The sequence below is a fragment of the Tripterygium wilfordii genome, chromosome 10, assembly GCF_013401445.1.
Source record: "Tripterygium wilfordii isolate XIE 37 chromosome 10, ASM1340144v1, whole genome shotgun sequence".
NCBI lineage: Eukaryota > Viridiplantae > Streptophyta > Magnoliopsida > Celastrales > Celastraceae > Tripterygium > Tripterygium wilfordii.
The window spans coordinates 10838854-10860030 of NC_052241.1; the positions used below are offsets into that span (position 1 = coordinate 10838854).

General features: G+C 37.9%; 3 protein-coding genes and 1 pseudogene across 4 annotated transcripts; 3 read left to right on the top strand and 1 right to left on the bottom strand.

Moving 5' to 3' along the window:
* Positions 1-304: 304 nt before the first annotated feature.
* On the top strand, positions 305-4075 carry LOC120006917 (F-box/kelch-repeat protein SKIP30-like). 2 transcript variants are annotated; one of them, XM_038857039.1, is made up of 3 exons: positions 328-453; positions 1115-1223; positions 2748-4075. In XM_038857039.1, the coding sequence occupies exon 3, from the start codon at positions 2830-2832 to the stop codon at positions 3865-3867; it is 1038 nt and encodes a 345-aa protein (XP_038712967.1). In that variant the 5' UTR covers positions 328-453; positions 1115-1223; positions 2748-2829; the 3' UTR covers positions 3868-4075. The 2 variants fall into 2 exon arrangements, with proteins under 2 accessions (XP_038712966.1, XP_038712967.1); XM_038857038.1 differs by lacking the exon at positions 1115-1223 and having other exon boundaries at positions 305-453.
* Positions 4076-9770: 5695 nt separating this feature from the next.
* Positions 9771-11639, top strand: LOC120008068 (protein MARD1-like). Its single transcript, XM_038858578.1, has 3 exons — positions 9771-10205; positions 10288-11110; positions 11202-11639. Exons 2-3 carry the CDS (start codon positions 10311-10313, stop codon positions 11269-11271), a joined length of 870 nt encoding a protein of 289 aa, XP_038714506.1. The 5' UTR covers positions 9771-10205; positions 10288-10310; the 3' UTR covers positions 11272-11639.
* A 2195-nt stretch (positions 11640-13834) lies between these two features.
* Positions 13835-16493, bottom strand: LOC120007735. The gene is made up of 3 exons (XM_038858141.1): positions 16281-16493; positions 14334-16173; positions 13835-14223 (listed from the first exon to the last, which is right to left on the bottom strand). The coding sequence occupies exon 2, from the start codon at positions 16047-16049 to the stop codon at positions 15408-15410; it is 642 nt and encodes a 213-aa protein (XP_038714069.1). The 5' UTR covers positions 16050-16173; positions 16281-16493; the 3' UTR covers positions 13835-14223; positions 14334-15407.
* Positions 16494-19436: 2943 nt separating this feature from the next.
* LOC120006845 lies at positions 19437-20340 on the top strand (annotated as a pseudogene).
* The last annotated feature ends 837 nt before the right edge of the window (positions 20341-21177 follow it).

The window sequence follows — 21177 nt, forward strand, 5'->3', positions numbered from 1 at the left end:
CTAATTAAGCTTTGCTCATGCTTTTTTTTTTTTCCAAAAACATAATGTTATTATATATATATACACACATAATGTTATTTGGAATTTTTTTTTTAAAAAAAAAAGGGGAAATTTTTACATTGAAGTGGGGGCAAGAGAGGAACTTGGAATATCCTAAAACGTTTATTCTGTTTTCTTTTGTTTAGGGCCTACACCAAAATGGCAGGTTGCAGATACTTTGTATCTATTAAATTCCCAATAACATTATTTAAATTAGCTATATATAATTTTTTAAAAATAATAAATAATTAATTGAAAGAAAAATAAAATACATTTGTTTTTGTAAACTCGCCTCTCCTTCTATCTGTCGCTCTCTCTCGTATCTTCAATTCTTCCCAGGCAATCCTACGCTACTCTGTCGAATCTTGGCAATCGTAGCCGAATCTAGTGTTGTCTTCGTTCTTTCCTCTGAAGGTAAAAGCATCTATACCTTTATTTCTCGCTGTATTAAAGTCAGAAAGGGAAGAAGCCAATATGAATTGCCGGTTGCGTTTAATTTCTACTCAAATTTGCAATTTTTTGGGCGCCCATTGTGCCAATGTTGAAAACTTGAAGCGGGTTTCGTGTCAAAAGTGCAAAAGAGGCAGTTTTCTGTGGCCTTTATGTGATATTGTTTACTTGTGAATGGGGATTTGGGGGTTTTGAATTGCGTGAATTTGTGCTTACAAATAATTTTTGGGCTTTTAATTACATGTTGTGATGAATTTAGGTCGATTGTGTTGGATTGGGGACATGCAAGTCTACTGCTTTGATATGAGAACTTGTATGTTGAGCATGGATCGGTGTATCAGTGGGTACTTGTATTTTTATGCTTCTTGTGAAATTAGAGTTCTTGTTCAGTGGGTGTTCAGAAAATACGTTTGATTTTATACCTCAAAATGGAAAATTAAAAATCTCTCCATAAGTGTCTTTTTTTCCTTCATATAATAGTTTCTGTTGTGTTTCTTGTGTGATATAGTGACTCCGATGTTATCTTCTTGTGAAATTGTTATGTCCAGCACTCCAGTAAATGCGGCAATATTGTGATTTAAAAGAGATTATTCATCAAATGTTTAATCTTGATAATTTTTCATAGATTCTTATCAGGCTACAAATTTTTGGAACAAATCTTTTATCGTATGCGTGTTCTGTGGATTTCCTGTAAGCTTAATCTTGATCAGTGCTCTTTCAGTACCTGATTTAAGGTGAGAAGGGAGAAGTTCCTTAATATGTGTTTGTACTTGTTTTGTTGGTGGCATTTCTTTTTGTTTTTCCTGTAGTAGATCATGCAACATTTGATGAAAATTCTCCACTTGATGCAGTATATCTCATCTCTTGTAAATTACTCTGATTTGGTACACCTCATTTAATACTGGTATTATTTCTTTATTAATAATAATAATACAATGACAACTTATAGATTTACAGGGGTTAGATTTCGATGTAGTTCTCATTTCAATAGTCTCCCAATTCTAGTAAAGGATGTGGAAATAGTAGTGACATTGATGAACACGAAGCCTTTTCAAATTCTTGAAATAGTGGATGCTAATAGAGAAGTTAAAGGCTAGTGATTAGAAATGGAAACAAATTTACCTCTCCTTGGTATGCGCAGGAAGAGGCTAAAAATATCATGATCATCACTACTCAGCGCATGCAAATAGTTAGAAAAAAGTGCTTGTATGAATGCTAGGTTTATTTTATTTTTTATTATGCCAGTTCAATATAATTGAATACAGTCAAGTGGGATTGCATTCTAAATTTCTAATCCGATGGAAGGGCACATATGAATTTCAACTAGCGGATAAGAAAATAGAGACAAAGCAATTTTCTGGGAAGATCCTTGCAATGTGAGGGTCGTATTTGAATTTGAGAGTCGTAGGGCTGGAATTACCTCTTGCGCTTATATCCATCAATTCGATTTCCATATTGAAATTTCAGTTTTCTAAATACATTTTCAAAGTTACTGGAATATTGGATGGCTATGTGTTACTCTGTTATTATTTTGGTTGGATTGATACAAACTATAGTTCTTTTTGTGAAGAAAGATAGTTATATTTCATTTATTTCGCTTACAGTGGGTTGGGAAATTATCATAAGATTAATTTTGATTTTCAATTTTTATCTGAAAATAACAATTATGAATGTTTTTGAGAAAGTTCAGAAATATAAGTATTGTTATTTTTAGGAATGCTTAAATTTTGCTAAAAGATACATTATGTTGGGTTGCTTTATTGACAATGTTAACATGAAATGCATTCCCTATCCACTGGCAAATTATGCATTGAATGCAAAATGATGCAGCAAATATGTTTTTAACTTGTGGTTTTCAACGAATGATTGAATTTTAAGGGACAATTGTTCAAGAAAAGCAGTGGCAGAAATTTATATTGCCTTTATTTAAGTATTACGCAATACCATGTTTATGTTCTGATGAAAAAACAAATTATTCATAGCAATGGATAGTTCCTTTTGTTCTTAAATAGCTTGTTTGGCCTTTTTCGCTTTTCAATTACTGTTATTCTTTTCACCATTTTGACCAGCAATGACTGTTTCATATTGGGAGGATTGCTTTTCTTTTAAAACTTTTGAAAGATATGTATGTAAAGCAAATATGATAGTTTGGTTTTTCTTAGTATTCTAGTGCTCCTAGATTAATATGTTGTTGCTCAAATCTAAATACATATTACTGGTTCTCATATTTTCTTTTTTGCATTATTTTGATGTGTCAGATTTGCATAGGACATTGCTGTCTTCGGTATAGCAACTAACTACCATCAAAAATCATCTTGAACGAATGATATTGTGATTAGCATGTCTGGACTGATTGAAGGTCTTCCCGACGCTGTGGCACTGAGGTGTCTTGCATGGGTACCCTTCTATCTTCATCCGAAGTTGGAGCTTGTATCTCATTCTTGGCGAGCTGCCGTTCGTGGCCCTGAGCTGTTTAAAGCCCGACAGGACCTTGGTTCATCCGAGGATCTGCTCTGTGTTTGTGCTTTTGACCCGGAAAATTTATGGCAACTTTATGACCCTCTCCGAGACCTTTGGATTTCCCTCCCTGTTCTCCCCTCAAAGATTAGACACCTTGCGCATTTCGGTGCTGTGTCTACTGCTGGAAGGCTGTTTGTGCTTGGCGGGGGCAGTGATGCTGTTGACCCATTGACAGGTGATCATGATGGGAGTTTCGCCACGGATGAGGTCTGGTCATATGACCCTGTACTGCGTCAGTGGACCCAGCGTGCCTCAATGCTTGTCCCCCGTGCTATGTTTGCATGCTGTGTTTTGAATGGAAAGATCATTGTTGCCGGTGGTTTCACCAGCTGTAGAAAATCAATATCTCAATCAGAAATCTATGATCCACAGAAGGATGTATGGATCCCAATGCCTGATCTCCATCGCAGTCACAATTCTGCATGCTCGGGGATAGTGCTTGGGGGAAAGGTTCATGTCTTGCACAAGGGCTTGTCGACATTGCAAGTCTGGGACCATACGGGACCTCGGTGGACTGTTCAGGATTATGGTTGGCTCCAGGGTCCAATGGCAGTTGTTCAGGGTGCTCTGTATGTTTTGAGCCATGGTCTTATATTCAAGCAGGAAAAGGAAGTGAGGAAGGTGGTGGTCTCTGCCTCAGAATTTCGAAGGAGAATCGGATTTGGAATGATTTGTCTCGGGGACGAAATATACATAATTGGAGGGGTGATTGGCCCTGACAGGTGGAATTGGGATATCAAGCCGATGCCTGATGTCGATATTTTGACAGTTGGGAGCGAGAGACCAACTTGGCGCCAGGGAGCACCAATGTCTCGTTGTCGCGGAACGATTCTCGGATGTACATTTCTGAGGATCTAGGTCTCCATAAATTGTGCTATCAATTGCCAAGTTGCGTCCTTTTGGAAGGCCAAAGAATGACCTTATTTCCTTTCCTGCTTGTTTGTTTTGTTTGTAAGCTGTATTCTTTGTACTTGTTTTTCTGTTGATCTTTGGAATGTTTAGGAGGGAAATCAATTTGTAGTGAGCTCAATTGTTTAAATACTTGATCGGTTCTTGTTTCATGTCATATTCGGCCCATTTGGTATCGAAAGCTGGGCTTTTCTGCCCATTAACCCCCTGGTGAGAATAGAACCCTGGACCTCAAGGTCCTGGGCAGACAACCTAACCAACCAGGCTATTTCCTATTCTCGAAGCCAACTAGTCTTAAAGTGTTACAAAAGTACATCTCATTCTCAGTACTCATTACGATATTGAACTAATAATAAAAGTAGATTTTTTTTCTTTTTAATTCAGAACTCACATCAGACAAATTTGTCATTTGGATAACTTATATGGGTCTAAACTCGAAATATCAAGCTCGCACGTACGGAAGTTTCTCACATGACGACATGATAAGTTGAGTTAAAGCTCATAGCATGGTCACAAGGGTATTACTTCAAGTGGAATCAAACTCAGGACCTCCGGAGTACATACGATTTGGTTCCAGATATTCACTAATTAAGCTATCGATTAATGCTACAAATCCTTAAAATATGACCTCCATTTTAACCCCAAATTAATCTATGTGTCATGTGAAATAACCATTAATTAAAAACACACATATAAGGCTCATATAACACCCAACACTTTACGTTGATTAGGAGTAAAATATGGATATTATATTTTTACGATCTCAAGCATTATTTTTAGGCTATTAAAGTAGACCTAATTAATGTACATACAAAATCATACATGTATCTATCAAATGTGTACATAGTTTTCAATACCATCTCTCGTTTCGTAGGCCATCCTTGTGTCAACGTCAAGTTATCATATTATTGTTCACTACATATCTTATTAATGTTAAAAGTCCTACCAAAAGTACTTATTATAATAATAATCATGATGTTAAAAGTCCTGCCAAAATTTCCTTTGTTTGGTCAGAAGGCATAGTTATCACTTCGCATCACAACCATCTTTTTTTTTAACGGAATAATTAACATCATACAAATTTACCCTTTACACATTTGATATGAGTCTAAATTTAAATTATGCGCGCATAAATATTTTCACTTGACGACAAGATAAGTTTGATTGAAATCCAACGCATGGACACAAGAATATTACCATCACATAAACATTACGGATTGGCATCAAATATTATCCCTCAAAAGACCTGCATTTTACGTTACCTAAATATAGGATTAGTTTGTTTTAGTGCTTCATTCAATGATCTGATCACACTGAAATTATTATATTATAGCCTGACAAGAACCCTATTTAGATGCAATCATGCATTGGACACCCAAGAAAGGGACTTCCACTTCTTGATGATGGAGACGATGGGGTCATAAATTATTCATCTTCCAATTATGTCTTGCCAAGTAGCAATAAATTGACAGCTTATTATCTATTTCTTTTTCTTTTTTTTTTGCCCTCTAAAATAAATATATGTGACAGAATTATCTGTGAATGTATAGTTAATGAGATTAATGAAAGAAACTTGGCTTCATTATGAAGACATGAAGCAATGAGAGAGACCCAACAACAACAAAAAAAGATAAATCAAAGAACCACCATTTGACAGAGCATCTATTATCCTCATAATTGCCATGGACAAGTATTGACATATTAGAAAGATTGATGCCACTAAAGGAAGACACTTTGTATAGAAAATTTGACAGCGAATTGATGTCTCATGATAATACCAAAATTACCCCACCAATAAAACTATGACACGTGACAACTGAAGTGCCAGCTGGGACAGGATGAAGGGAGAGCCGAAAGGTACACTTCGGTCATAACCGAAGTACCCACTTCGGTTCCTCTAAAAATTATATACTGAAATCAATGAATCTGACCCGGCTTCTATCACGCTGAAGTGTTGCCTTGGTAATGTCCCTACATAACCGAAGTAGGTATATACCAAGTCATACAATGAAGAGTCCCAATAGGACCCCATCCCTCAACAGAGTCCAACTCCCTTTGGAAGAGTGATACGGATGGAATTTACCCTTCAAGAAACCCTCTGGAAAGCCAATGAGAGAGAGTCTGACTCTTACTACAACTCAAACACTTCAAGCTCATATAAAAGGGGAACCTCTACCCTCAGGTAAAGATCCTAACTCCTGCACTCAAATTTACTTACTGAGCAAGAGGCAAAGCTCCGAATAGCGAGCCATCCTCCCAAGTTTAGTACCGTACTGACTTGAGCGTCGGAGAGGGCCCCCCGAGCACACCCTCGGGGCCCTACCGAAGCTTACGTTTGCTTATTGTGCAGAAAGGAAGGCAACCGATCAGGAAGGAAGAACTTTGTCTGATTAACTGATTCGTTTAATAGGGTCGGGCCTATTTTTGACGTCATCACCTCAAATGCATATAGAAATGACACTAAATTTATGCCCCATTACAGATAATATTCCTTGTCATATTGTGAACAACCAAATCCAAAAACCAACCACAAAAAATGGGCTGAAACTATAACCTATGGTAGCATACACCACATTTTATTGTTTATGTGTATTTCACATAACCATTTGCTCGTAGTTGGTTGTCTCTCCGAATTTAGGGCATACAGTATCCAAAGTCGGGAGTTCGAAACAACCAATTGAGATATTTGTTTGTAGATCATGGACTTGTCCCACTTTTAGGTCTCTACCTGCGTGGATTTTGACCCAGTCTTACCGATCACCAACATGGTGTAGGTTGTTTTGATGACCGAGATTTATACTCATTCAATTGTCCAAAAAACATGTTGTACTGGGTAATTCCTCGATTACGGAAAAAAAATATTTCACACTATATCAATTATCAGGTGCAAGCTTAGACACTTGAAAAGAGAGACAATAGTATCGGCCAATTTAATAAATGCATACATAAGTGCGGGGCCAGTGGGCCAAAAAAGTAAGAAACATTTGGGCTTAAGTGGGCTCAACTCCCCATTAAGGTATATATCTTAATACAGTAGGCGGTCCCACACACAGAAATGGCAAAGGCAAGCCAGGGTCCATGTATGAAATTACCTATCATTATTTTAAACGGGTCCACCACCCAGACATTAGAGTAAGGCCCACAAAGCTCTGCTTTGAAAAGATTGGGCCCCCAAATACCTAGACCAATAATCTCCTTCTCTCTTTATGTCAAAACAAAAAAAAATCTCAAGTAAAAAATGGCAATTATCAACTAAATTTTGATTTAATATTAGTTTTACTATATAATTAAAAAAAAAACACCAGTTTGCATTAATTGACCATTTACCTCTGGTGTCCCTTTGAGAACTACGAGTAGCTCATATGACACTCATATATGTGGTATCTCATAGAGGTCTCGAGCTCGAGTCTCTCTAGTCCTCATCCCTTTCCGGCTTTCCTTTATAAAAAAATAAAAAATAAAAAACTTTAGTGTCCCTCTCGAATACTATTTATGATGATAAGAAAATTAATGAAAGAAATGTGATTGGACACAAAGGCCCTCTTAATTTTGGTGTATGATTGTCAACTATCATGAAAATTATCATTTTTCTTTTTCTCAATGAAAGGGAAGTAGTGAAAGGGAAATTGCGTGTAAATAAACAAGTTTTCCATGAATTAATTTGGGGAAACCATTGCTTAGTAAACCAAGCAACTACAAGATGGACTTGTCATCACCTAACCCAATTTTTGTGGGCCCTTTATCATTATCTTTGCGTTTCTTGTAGCAATTATTAGTTATTTAAATGGATAATAGAAGGTTTTATCCTTTCGTTTCGTTTTTCATATAGACAATTAGCTCGGTTAGGTATTTCTTTAGACTCAGCACGGATAGTTGTTTCGTTCCGCCGTTAAGGTGACGGATAGTTGCTTCGTTGTGCCTTTAAGAATGGGAGTTCAAAGTCCTATTTTACTCGTATTGACTTTGATCCAGTTTTACATCGTTGTTAGCATAGTATGGTTTGTTTTTGGCTTTTTACCGTCCAAATTTTACGTTTACTCAACTATCTAAGAAACATACTGCACTAGATGATTCCTCGATTAAAAAAAGGTTAACAAGGGCAAGTTTAGTTACATCATGTGCTCAAGTAATGGTAATCATAACAGTTTCTTTCATTTCTTGATCTCTTTGTTTTATATATATATATATATATACACACCGCACTAAAGTTTAGAGGAGGGTTTTATCATCATTAGGGGATGAGCTAACCCGATAAAACGACATTGACATTTATATTATTATTCTTTCAATAAATATCAACTTAAGACGGATCTCCCGTCCATTATACACCAAAATTTATTGGCTTATTCGAATTCCTAACTTAATTGACCCCTAAGCAAACTAAGTTGGGAGTTGAGTTGTGTGTAATCTAGAACCCGAATTCTTAGGAAATCAACCATAGACTAACTTCGTGGACATAGGGACACTTGTCGAACCATGTAAACCTTTTGTATTATTCTTCTTTCTCTTTATTGTTTTGACTGCTCTGTCTATTTTTTTTTTTTGAGTATACGACACACCACCAGATCAAGCCTCTGAAAGTACAGGTGTCAACAGGCCCCACGCAGGAGGCACAAATCAAGCCCACGCAGGGGCAGACTATCAAGCCCACATAGGGGCAGACGAAGCCCACACACCTCCTTGTAAATATTCGGAGGAGGTGAGACTAGAACCCATGACCTCAGTCAGGGACATGCAAAGTCATTGCCACTCAACCAATGGCTCATTTGCACTGCTCTGTCTATTATTGCTCTATTATATGTTATCTTCAAAGGACCTGCTTTACAACAATGAGCTCAAGTATCATTAAGTGAGATAGCTCATGAAAAATAAATTCATGCATGCCCGATATATTCACAAGAACTGAATAACCCAAAGGGACAATATGATTGGCATGTATAGGCTGAGATTTTTGATATAGTATCAGAACAATTCGGTCCAGTTGAACATAACATCTACTCCACTAGTTAGATATGACATAACAAAGCCCACAAATACTAGAGAGTGTTAGGAATCCCACATCAAAAAGACGTGAGGATCAAATATCCTTACAAACCCTCCCCACTCTACCAACAAGACTTTTTCATGGACTCAAGTACCATCAAGTGAGACGGTCGATGAAGAACAAAGTGGTGTAGACTCAATGCATCCATGAAATTAAGATAAATCCAAAACGGATAATATTGTTGATGTGAGTGTGATTTCAACACGAGTTTGACACCCATCCCCTCTTGTAGCCCTTTCTTAGGAAAAAAAAAAAGTCCCAACTTAATTTTCAAATATGACAATCTTCCATTGGATTACATACCAAACAAGCATTATACTTTCAAAAGTTTCTTATTGGGGATCAAGGTAAGTAGCTGATATTTAACTAGCGGATGGTGACCACAAAATATTGACAAAAGCTTTCGAACTTAAGATGTAAGAATTCACACGGAATATCAACCATTGATACGGCCATCCCCTGAGGTTTATATTCTGGGTGCTTTGTTGTAGAGTTATAGTACAAAAACTCAAAAGTGCCGACTACAAATATTGTAGTACCGGAAGCAGAGTACTTTAAGCCAATTTAAGGCTACAATTGTACAACAATCTATAAACTTGTGGGAGCAGTGAAAAATACAAAAATTTGGCCCTTCAAGTGCGTGCGTTCATGGCTCTTTACAGTTCTGCAGTCATGATGGACTGGTCAGGACTCAGGACAACGAACCTCCCAATATCTCACCCACAATAACGACAAAAAATCACATCATTTTATGAAGAAAAAAAGTGACAGTATACAGTCAGGGATAAGATCGTTATAATAAGCTCTTTCTTTTCTGTTCTTTCCAAGCAATTTTTAGGGTGGCTCAATTTTCTCTCTCACTCTCTATCCTTCTTCTCAATGGAAATGGGGAGAAATGACACAGTAGAGAAAAACCCATTCCAATAATGGGAAAAGAGTGACGGAAAGTTGAAGTTTCAGAGAGAAAGGTCTGATCTTTATCTTTACTTGACAAAAAATGACATATGGAAGTCTGTTCATGGTTTGCATGTGAGCTATTGTCATAGAGATTGGTTCTTTTTCTTTTTGAAGGAATAAGAGAGAGAGAATCAAAACAGGAATGGGAAAATGAGCGGTGAACATATATGCTCTGTTTGTTTGTTTTCTTGGTCAAGTTTTCACTGTTTAGCCATGGAAGCTGCAGAGACTTGGAGATCTTTGTGCATTAATTGATGACTTGAAGAGCAGTTGCCGGTGATATCTGGTTAGTATTACTGTGATCTTATCATGTTATGTGATTTTTGGTCTAATTTTCTCTTCTGATATTCCTTTCCCTTGTTTTGCAGAGCAGATTAGTAAAAGAGTATTCATGCTGAGGAATATCAGATCTAGAGTGACCAAAAAACAAGGATTAATGGCTGATCATCAAGGGTCTCAATCATCTTCATCTCCCATGCAAGAATACTCAAAACCAGTTCAGTCCTTTTTTGGTTCTCCAAGGTTCAAAGCCTTCACTACAAAATGTCATGGTGAGACTACTCATGAGACGCTGATGATGATCAGTCCAACTTCAATCCTTGACAACAAACCAGTCTATCCTTTCAAAAACCCATTTTGGTATGAAGCAAACCAACCCAAATCCCCAAAAATTGAGGAAAAGCAATTCCCATTAGAGAAACTTGACACCAAAGGCATTGCCCTTGCTCTTCTTGATAAACCCATTGAAGAAACTTCTTCTTCTTCTTCTGGTTATAATCCTGGTCCCAAGGTCTTGTTTGGAGCTAAGCTTAGTATCCAAATCCCTCCCTTGCCTCCATCTTCAATTTCTCCACTTGGGTCTCCTAGATCTCCGGCTGATTTTGGGACCAAAACCAGGAATCCAAACCTATCCCCAAATGGGTCTGCTGCCATTCATTTTGGCATCCAAACAGAGGATTTTGATGGAGTTTCCAAGGGCTATTTGTCTGTGAGTGAGATGGAGCTTTCTGAGGATTACACTCGAGTGATCTCTTACGGTGATAATCCTAAAACAACCCACATATTTGGTAATTTCGTTGTGGAGAGCCATTATTCCTTCAGTAAGCCAAACTCTGGAACCAAGGACTTTCTCAGTTCCTGCTACACATGCAAGAAAAATCTTGATCAGAAGAGTGACATTTTCATTTACAGGTCGGTTCTTACTTCTTTGTTTCAAAGACTTGATCTTTCTTTCATTGGTGTAGCTTTTATAGATCTAAAGCTTTTTCATATGTTAATGCAGAGGAGAGCAAGCTTTTTGCAGTAACGAGTGCCGGCACCAAGCAATGTTGTTAGATGAAGTAGAGAATTGAAAATTTTGATAGAATTCATCAGAGATTATTTGCAGATCAAAAGAGAAGCGGTTTATTATTATGTCTTTCCCACGTGGGTGATTATGAAGGATGATTCAGTTCGGATTGAAGATATTGATTTGGCAGGAAGTTCGTTTGTCTGTTTTTTGTTTTACCTTTCTTGGTAGTTTTTTTTAATGATGTTGAAGCTCTCTCGGTTGCAGATAAAGATAAAAGAGAGGATAAGCTCTTGTAAAGAGGATTTGTTCTTATTTAGTTTTTTGTTTTTCTGAAGATAAAGACTGTGGTTGGTTTCTCAAAGTTTTTGGCTTTCAGTGCACTGATGCATACTATATGCCTTAATATTATCTGGCCACTATCTTTTTTCTTGTTATTAACCAAATTCAATCAATAGAGTTTTATATTATTTTGGCTGATACCCAGATGGCCAGATTTGTTTAATACGAAAGCCGCAGATCCAGAATAAAATAAGTCCACAGATCGCAGTAACAAATATTTTTGTGAACCAAGAACTGGTAGTCTGGAATGATGAGTGGTAGGTGGTAGACTTTAACTAGGAAATTGTTAAGAAGTTCAGTAATATCTCACCCTCTGACAATTGAATAATTTTGTTGATTTTTCTTCCATCATGAATCTTTCTGGGAAACTGGTCGCCTCCCTGCGCAGACGTAAAATTAATGGAGAAGGTAAACGGGGAGTAATGAGAGGTCAAGAAAATGGAACCCAAAGCAAAGAATAAATTGCTGTTCGACAACCATTGAGAAAAGGCGTTTGGGAAAATGTCTACAAGATAAAGCTACACAACTTTCAAAAGCAGATCCAACAATCTACCCAAGAAAGCGATGCATTAAGAAAAGAAGTAAATAGAAGAGAGTGCACAAAGGTGGTCACCCTAAGATGCTTGAAAGTTTCAAGCACAAGAAAGCAACTTCAATAATGGTTTATTATTCCCATCATAAAAGTGACACACACAGATAGGGATGGCAGCGGGTAGGGATTGCAAAAAAAACCGATCCGAGCATTATCCATAGGATATCCGGTCCATTTAAAATCCGAAAACCGATCCTATAGGGTTTGGAAACGGTTTTGGTTTTGATTTTCAAACCCGTTACGGTTTAGGGTCGGGTTTGGTTTTTGATGCCGGGTTTAGGGTACCCGAACCGTTTAATTAAAAAAGTGAATTATAGTAATAACATTATAAATCATATATGTAAATATATATTATTAGGATGATAAATTTAACATGATCAAGCATATTAAATAAAATTATAGATTATACATTCAAACTTGAACAACATGATAAGTCATATTATTTTTTAAGAAATTGAATTATACATTTATAGAAAAATAAAAAAAATTTTAAAAGTTAAATGGTAAACGGGTACCCGATGGTAAATGGTTATGGAACGATTCCGGTTTTGGAAATTTAAATGGTTCTTTAAACGGTTTTGGAACGGTTTTGGTATTGGGTATCTTAAATGGAAACGGTTTTGGTATTCACTAATTGGAAGGGTACCCGACCCGTTGCCATCCCTAGCAGCGGGTAGGGTAGCGGACGAATATTTGATATCCATATACTACCCGCAAAAATTTTGTCCAAATCCGTACCCGCCATTTACCCGCTAATATTTTGCAAAATACCGTTCATATCCGCACCCGCCGGGCACGGGTAATAACCGTCAAATATCCGTACCCGCTAATTTCATTTATGAATGGGTATTTAACCATTAACGGGCGGATAATAACCGCCAAATACCCGTACCCGCACCCACTTACCCGGCCAATAGGGTTTCCGGTTTTGAATAAGATCAATGCATGAGAATACCTCAATACCACCAATTAATTAGGTAGGACTAAAAGTATTCCTGTGGCGGGTAAACGGGTAGTGGGTAAATGGGAGTGCTCCCCCATACCCGCACCCGCACCCGCTTGGATAAAGATCTTCCTATCCATATCCACTAATTTTACTCATTTATCCGTACCCGTATCCGTACCCAATGATGCGGATAAGCGGATATCCATCGGAGAGCATCTACAAATAAGGGAGGACGCAAAGGCCACATCAAATCTCAAAAGATTGCTCATAGGCTCATAGCATTTTCAAATTCAGCTGAACCAAAAGAAACAAGTGCCAGTACCAGCCATGAGCCAACAGCTAAAAACTTAGTACACCCGAAAACTAGAACACTAGGGGAGAATCAAATAGAGGTGAAGGCCATTTAGCTAAAAAAAACTACAAGAGAATTGAGAGCCCAAAGAAACTACAGCTCAGTCCTATTGCACAACGTTTTGTAAGAAGTCACAAATTGTAGGCATAAAACATCCCAATAACATTCTCATCAAAAACCATATAAAAAGTTAAAAACACATTGCTTTTACAAAGGCGTATATAAACATTATATTACAATCATTCAAAGGTTGACATCCTAATCAAAGGGAGGTCGACCTAAGAAGGGGGCAGTGCACTTGATCTTTCCTTTCTGTGCACAAAATTTCAAAGTAAGAGCATTTCTCATTCCAAAAGGGTCAATGATCACAACCTACTTTAACAAACAAATAGAAATAACCAAATAAGCACAGAACAACATTAAAGGTACCATCATCAATATTATCATAAGAACAAAATCAATGAGGTAATTAGTCCACCAGGATACAAAAATGCCGCAACAAATTTTGTAATAATGTAAAAATAAAAGAGCTAACATAGCTGGATACAGGATGACAGCAGGAAAACACAACTGCTTTAGTTTCAACACAACAACATATTCACTCCACTACTCTTTAAAGAGTGTTGGCGCACAAGATCTGACAGCCTCACTCACATATGTAGTATTTTCCCACATACAAACGCGACAAGATACATACTCGTGTTCTAATACATCTTGCAGTTGAGACTAGTTCCATCAAGACGACTATGAGCCAAATAGCCTCCCAAATTCTTCGCCAAGCTCACTGGAACACACATTACAAGCAAATATCACTACCCATCAATTGACAATTTTAAGTGCAAACACTGATTAATAATTCAGAAAATCTTTGCAGAAACTGTAAAGAATTATTACCTGATGACTAGCTTGCCGAGGTCAAAGATCTCCACTAGATTTTGGAAGTAATGAATACCATTAAGTCGAGCAGTACTACCCACTCAAAAGGAAGAAAACTAATAGGGATACAACAGGATAGACAACACATATAAACCTTAGGAACTTATAGAGCAGAAGAGACGAACAACTAAATTCAGTACCCCTCTTTCCCACTTTTCAACTTTAAAAACAGAAAAGATGGTAAGGGGGAAGACTGCCTATGCAGAGTTTAAGCAAAGAAGTCAAATCCAAAGTCCTAACAGAAAGAGAAACAAAGACAAAAAAAGTTACATAAGTATAAAGAGATAGAATGACGGAAGTTCGGTAGCCAATCCAGCAGAAGACCAAAAGAGTAAGAGCTACAGCAGAAAGGTGACAACATAAGCAGCCACTCAAGGAAGATTGAACTAAGAAACAGTGAGGTTATAGCTGGTTAAACTACACCGAATGAAAGGACTCTAAAGTTAAGACCAAAGAAATAAAAAAGATAATAGCAAAAGAAGAAACCTATGGATTTGTTTGAATGCTAAGGCGATATCTACAGAATTTCGACAGTAACCTGTATTAGAAAACCTAACTTCCTAGTTCCTACTAGAGAAAGTTCTGACTTCAGGGAATCAACTAATCTATGACTATACCAATGACCTGAAGACATAAAGTTTCAGAAGTAAACAAAGGTGTAGGATTTCCTTTCACTGCAATAGATTAAACTGTAATCAGTTGTTCAGGATAATGACGCGAATCACCATCCACTGCTTCCTGAAAACATTATGTGCGCCCTTCCATCCCAATCCCAAGCCGAGAATCATTAGAAACCAATTCCAGAATAAACTCTAACACCGCAATGCGAGATATGGAGATTTTTGACCCACCAAAGCCATGAGTGACACTTGCCTCCGCCGCCACCAGTTAAAGAACGACAATTGTACCACCAAGACTGATAGCTAAACAAACTCATACTGATTACGCTAGCAACCAACTTATTCACTCTATATACAATCTAACACTAACCCCCTTTTTCACATTATTTACAGGACACAAAGTCTCTAATGGTTACTCATCAGTAGCATCAAGATTGAGGATGCGGCGCAGAGTCTTTGTCGCAGAATCAACACCGTTAAAAAGTTCTTTCCCAGAAGGTCTATGTGCTCTGGTGGGGGAAGCAGGAGCAGACTTGGCAGTGGGGTGAAGAAAGTCAATATCGGCATCACTATTTCCAGGCAACTCTAGAGACACAGTCCGCTTTGCCTTCACTGAAAATTTGGGGATAGGCAGAGAACTCGGAGGAGGAGAGTTCGAATATGCAGGCCCAGCCCAACGCTCAGAGAATGACAAGTTCTCCTTGTACATCTCATCATTACAAAATTCTCCATTTTTAGCCAACTTAGTCTTGATAGGGATTGGAGTGCTTTTGAAGCTGCTGGTTTTGGACAGTGGCGTTTCAAAGAAGTGTGAAACATCAGTTCGGGGTGATGCCGTCTTAGGTGAGGGAGGAGGAGCGTCTTTGGTTACGGGAGTAGAGTAAAACTTATACGGGGTTGGAAGAATACCTGCCCCGGATTCAAAAGCCCGGCAATTGATCTCCCTGAATTTTCTAGATGGCGATGACCCGACCCGATCAGCATGCCCGTGAGACTTGACCCCACTGTTGTACTGGTTCCGATGCTGCGCCACAACAACAAGCGTCTCCATCATCAACGATCCCACAATAAGCCGTTTAGATCCACCACAAATCAGCCGCAAATCAAAGGATCACTAAAACTATGTTCGGTTACCAGATCATCAGAAAACAAGCACAGATCACAAAACAGTGCCCTGACTGTAAAGTCACACACATAAAACGAATGAATCATTAACGAAATACAGAAAATGAACAAAAACATAAATTTAATCCTCATTTTCCCGAGAAAGAGAGGAGGAATTTACCGGAATAGGATATTGGAGTGATGGAGATCTCTGCGAGAGTAACTAATTCTGAGAGTTCGATTTTTCGAAAGATTTTTTCTTTGTTTTTTTTTCAAAGCAAGGAGTTGCTGTCAGATCGCCATTGAAGAAGAGAGGAAACTAAGAAGCGGTAGAATCCACGGATCTGAAATGACTGCTGCAGTCGTATGTAAATATCGTGCAGGTTCCACCACTCGATCCCATCCCAGTGTAGTGGCTGGTAAAACTTAAAGGGCCCTCCGTCTTCTCTCTATTTACCATAATGAAATTTTTAAATTTTTTGATTCACAGGTGTCGGTTCTTCTGGCGAGATAGACCCTGGATCTGGTCCAATTCTTACCGGTGACCGGTTGAAGCAAAAGGAAGGTAAAGATAAACTTCCTTTATAACATAATTAAAAATATATATATCAAATGGATTCTCCATCTGATTTTCTTCAAAGGCAAAATGATTTGGTCTTTTGGAGTTGGAAATAAATTGTAAGACTTCATCCTCATATTAAAAGATGGTTATATTTTGATTACTTTTTATTGACATATCATTAAATAGCTCTAAAAAAATTTCACCAACCTTTTGATCCTTTTCTATAGACCAACCCCCTACACAATTTTCTAGATCCGTCCCTGATTATCATTCAAGGAAATGGAACACAATATGCCAAAGGATATCCAATGTTTATGAAAATATCAAATTCAACAACCTCTTAATTTTGGGTGGGTTTAATTTGGTTCAAATATAATGTGTTATATGTCTTAGAAAACATCGACTTATCTTAGGTTGAGTGATAAATTGGGTACTCACTGTTCCTCTTGGGTTCTAGTAATGAGGAAGGCTGGCGTTAGATCCCGATAAATAAAAATGGAGCCAAACCCAGCTCTTGAGTGTGGGTGGATGGGGGGTTCTTACCCTAGGAAAAATCCTCCAAAGTTTCTATTTAATGTAATTTTCATTGTACGTTTTAGGTCAAAAATCATCACAACTTTGTCCTTCTCGAATTGTCGTTATTGATTTTTAGATCCATTTACATATTAGTTGTGTGAGAGGGACTATACCTTTTGTTTATATGTCAAGTGATTTAGTTATATCAATCAGATATGAGGTGAAATCTTCACACAGGAATGGTGGTCTGGTCATAGTATCCAATAAAAGAGGAGTCAGAAACAATGATTTATAGATTATGGCATTTGTTGTAGCCAGCAAAGGAAACACCTTGATTTATAGATCATGGCATGCGATTTCAAGTTAATGGAACCAGTCAATATTCATGCACAGAGAAGGTCGCAGAGTTCTCAACACGAATTATCATCTTGGGCCTTTTACGGGCCTAAGATGTCAAAATCAACCGAAAGAAGTCATTCCAGCCAAAGTTTTGGTGGGCCCAAGCCCCAAAGAGAATTCGTACTGCAGGCGGCCCCGCTTCTCCTTCCACGTAAATTTTATTTTAGTGTCACATTTCAATGTCTCAAAATAAGCTTCTCCTCCTTGCAGCCGTCTTTGCCTTTCTTGCAATCCTCTTCCAGGTTTCCTCCTCCTCCTCCTCCTCCTCCTCTGGCTCCAACTATGCCTATGTCTATGAGCATGAATTCTACGATGTTAAACGCATACCTTACAACTGTGCACATGTTTCTTCATGTGGCAATATCCTCAACATCTCATACCCATTTCGACTCAAAGGAGACTCACCCAACTGTGGTGACCCCAACCACCAACTCTCTTGCGAGAACAATCAAACTATACTTAGCTTCGATTCTGAAAGATACTTGGTGAAGGCAATCGACACTACAACAGCACAATCCGGATTGCCGATGTTGGCTTCCAGGATGGTGATTGCTCCTCCAGGCCTATCAATTCTTTCCAATCCTTTTACACAAAGGCATATGTACGACATGGTGCTTGCCCGTATTCGCTGTATTGGTTTCCCCAACTCTACCCTCTAGCTTATGTAAGCTGTGAAAGTCCACTGAAATCTAGGCACTGATTATGTGGATGGCTGGATGCTAATTCTCCATGTATAATCCATACAAATTCAACCAACAACACAAGATCATATCATTATGTTCTGGTTGGTAATGATCATACGTTTATGGAGTTGAAGGTCTCGTGTGCCATTGATTTCGTCACATACACAAACTTTACATGGCAACTACAACTTTTCTTACATGGACATCCATAAGAAGCTTGTTTATGGTTTTGAGCTTCTTTGGTATGAAATTCCATGTGTTGCGCCTGCTTGTAGAGGACGAGGTTATTGTCGTCTAGAGAACAACACCATTATCCAAAGCTGCAGAAGCGATGCATACTGCAAGTGTGGCTTACGATGTGAGTAAATTTTCTGCTGATTGATTCTTCGATCATCGATAACATATTCAAAATTTTTACTCTAAGCTCTTAATTTGACATGCTAAACAAACTGTTAGTAGTGAGGGTATACGATGACAGAGTTCATGACATTTAAATTAATGCTACCTATATATATATGTTGGGGATTTCACTTTTCAGCCATAAATTGTACCAGATGGTTTTTGAGAATTAACTTCTCAGTTATACTTACACATATATACATATGACTTACTTTTCCAGGCAAGTTCGGAGATTTTGTCAACTACTGGCTTCCGGAAGGTGAGAATCCTACCAATTCCATTACAGTCAAGTGTTTTGACCGGAATATCTGCTTAGTTTATTGATTTTGGGTGTGTTTCCTCTTCATCTTGCTGACAGCCATACACTCAGCCCGCCTGACAATAAAGCACAAGGTGATCTTAAAAAACCATGTACGATTAGAACTTAAAAAACCATTTTTTTTTTAGTTTGGCGAGAAGGAGAACAAATAGATTTTAAGACACACACCAAATGAAGTAATTTCATGCAATTTTAATATATGCTACTTTCCCTTTCACCCAATAAGAAGCACCGACATTTCTTAGTCATGCTATATTTGTCACTGATTGCCGTATATGGTTTTTCGATGCAGGACCCTTTCTTGTAACGAGAACAATAGTTGGGTTTCTATGTCTATCTGCCCTTGTGGTTTACAAGTGGCGTAGGAAGCATTTATCAGTGGATGACACTCTTGAAAAATTCCTCCAAAGCCAAAATAATTTTATGCCAGTAATGGGCTCTTACTCACAAATTAGGAAGATGACAGGACGTTTTCAGGACAAATAGGGGGAAGGAGGCTATGGCTCGATCCGTCTTCAAAGGAAACTCAGAAGTGGCAAACTGGTGGCAATGAAGATGTTGGGCAAAGCCAAAACTAATGGACAAGACTTTATTAATGAAGTTGCAACCATTGGGAGGATTCATCATTTCAATGTGGTGAGTCTCGTTGGCTTCTGCTCTGACGAAACAAAACATGCTCTTGTATATGATTTCATGCCCAAAGGATCCCTTGACAAGTATGTTTTGTCTCGAGAGGGGCATATCTCCTTAAGTTGGAAGAACATGTATGAAATTTCTCTTGGGGTTGCACGAGGGATTGAATATCTACATTAAGGTTGTGACATACAGATCCTACACTTTGACATTAAGCTAACAACACCCTTCTCGATGAAAATTTTGTTCCAAAGATATCCGATTTTGGCCTTGCTAAATTATATTCAACAAATGATAGCATTGTGTCTATCACTGCGGTAAGAGGAAGAATCAAATAAATAGTCCCAGAGCTCATCTACAAAAGAATAGGAGGTGCTTTTTACAAAGCCTATGTTTATAGTTTTGGCATGCTATTAATGGAAATGTCAGGGAAAAGGAAGAAGCCCAATGTAGCAACAGATAATAATTCAAGTCAAATGTATTTTCCTTTGTGGGTTTACCATGAATTAGTTCAAGGAAAGAATACAGAAGTAGAGGAGGCCATAGAGGGGGAGGAGGAGAATATGATTAAGAAGATGATAGTGGTAGGATTATGGTGTATACAGATAAGGTCTTGTGATCGTCCCTCAATGAGAAAGGCAATCCAAATGCTTGAAGGACATGCAGAAAAGTTAGAATAGCCTCCTGAGCCTACTTTTAGTATGGAACAAGTACCAACAGAGAATGTTGAAGAAGCCACAAATCCGACATGGTCATCCTTGACATCAGTTGGCACTTCAGAATCTATCAGATTGGTTATAGATGCAGATTGAGTAACTACAATACGAAGTATTTGTAAGAATGAGCCAAGAAAAGGTATTATTGGAACTCCAATATAATAATGTAGTTTGTTTATTAGAATCATTTTCAGTAGTGGTATAGATTGATTCACAATGATAATATTCGTTGGTCGGCGATGCCCATATCCCATAGTGGTATAGATTGATTCACAACGATAGTATTTGTTGCTCAAAGCATGTGCATCAGCATAAACCGGTCATTTGAAATCCATAGACCAAAACATGTTGTAATTCACTGTATCTTCTAGTTCTAGTATTGAGCACACAATAGACTCTGTAGGAATGCAATCAATTATTGGACTAGATTTTGCCAGTACAATGAACTTGTAAACGAGTAAGAGTAAACAAGGACCTATAAAAATATCTCATCTTTTTTTTTTGGTAAGTAAGCGGGTGAAAGATTTAAAGTTAAGTACCACTAAATCGAGTATATCTCTTAACCACATCGGCCTAGGGGTCGTTGGCGCCTATAAATAACGATATGTGTTGATTACGATGAGCGGGGATTACGATAATTATGCACAGCCTGGAACCATCCCAAAGACTATAGGAAGTTTCGCTCGCTAGCTAGTCTTGTAAGGGTGGCTTCAGTAACGGACAAATACTACAGCTCATCACTAAGATCTCTGTTTTCTTCCTGCAGATGCTCTGAATTTGCGGTCACGCAATTGCAGAAATCAAATATTGAATCTCATCTCAATAATTTATATTAAATTTAATCTGAATTT

Excerpts from the sequence above, each read along its gene's own strand:
- LOC120008068 (XM_038858578.1), top strand. The coding sequence starts at position 10,311 with ATGCTGAGGAATATCAGATCTAGAGTGACCAAAAAACAAGGATTAATG. Across the intron at positions 11,111-11,201 it reads AGTGACATTTTCATTTACAG|AGGAGAGCAAGCTTTTTGCA; the intron begins GTCGGTTCTTAC and ends ATGTTAATGCAG.
- LOC120006917 (XM_038857038.1), top strand. The coding sequence starts at position 2,830 with ATGTCTGGACTGATTGAAGGTCTTCCCGACGCTGTGGCACTGAGGTGT.
- LOC120007735 (XM_038858141.1), bottom strand. The coding sequence starts at position 16,049 with ATGATGGAGACGCTTGTTGTTGTGGCGCAGCATCGGAACCAGTACAAC.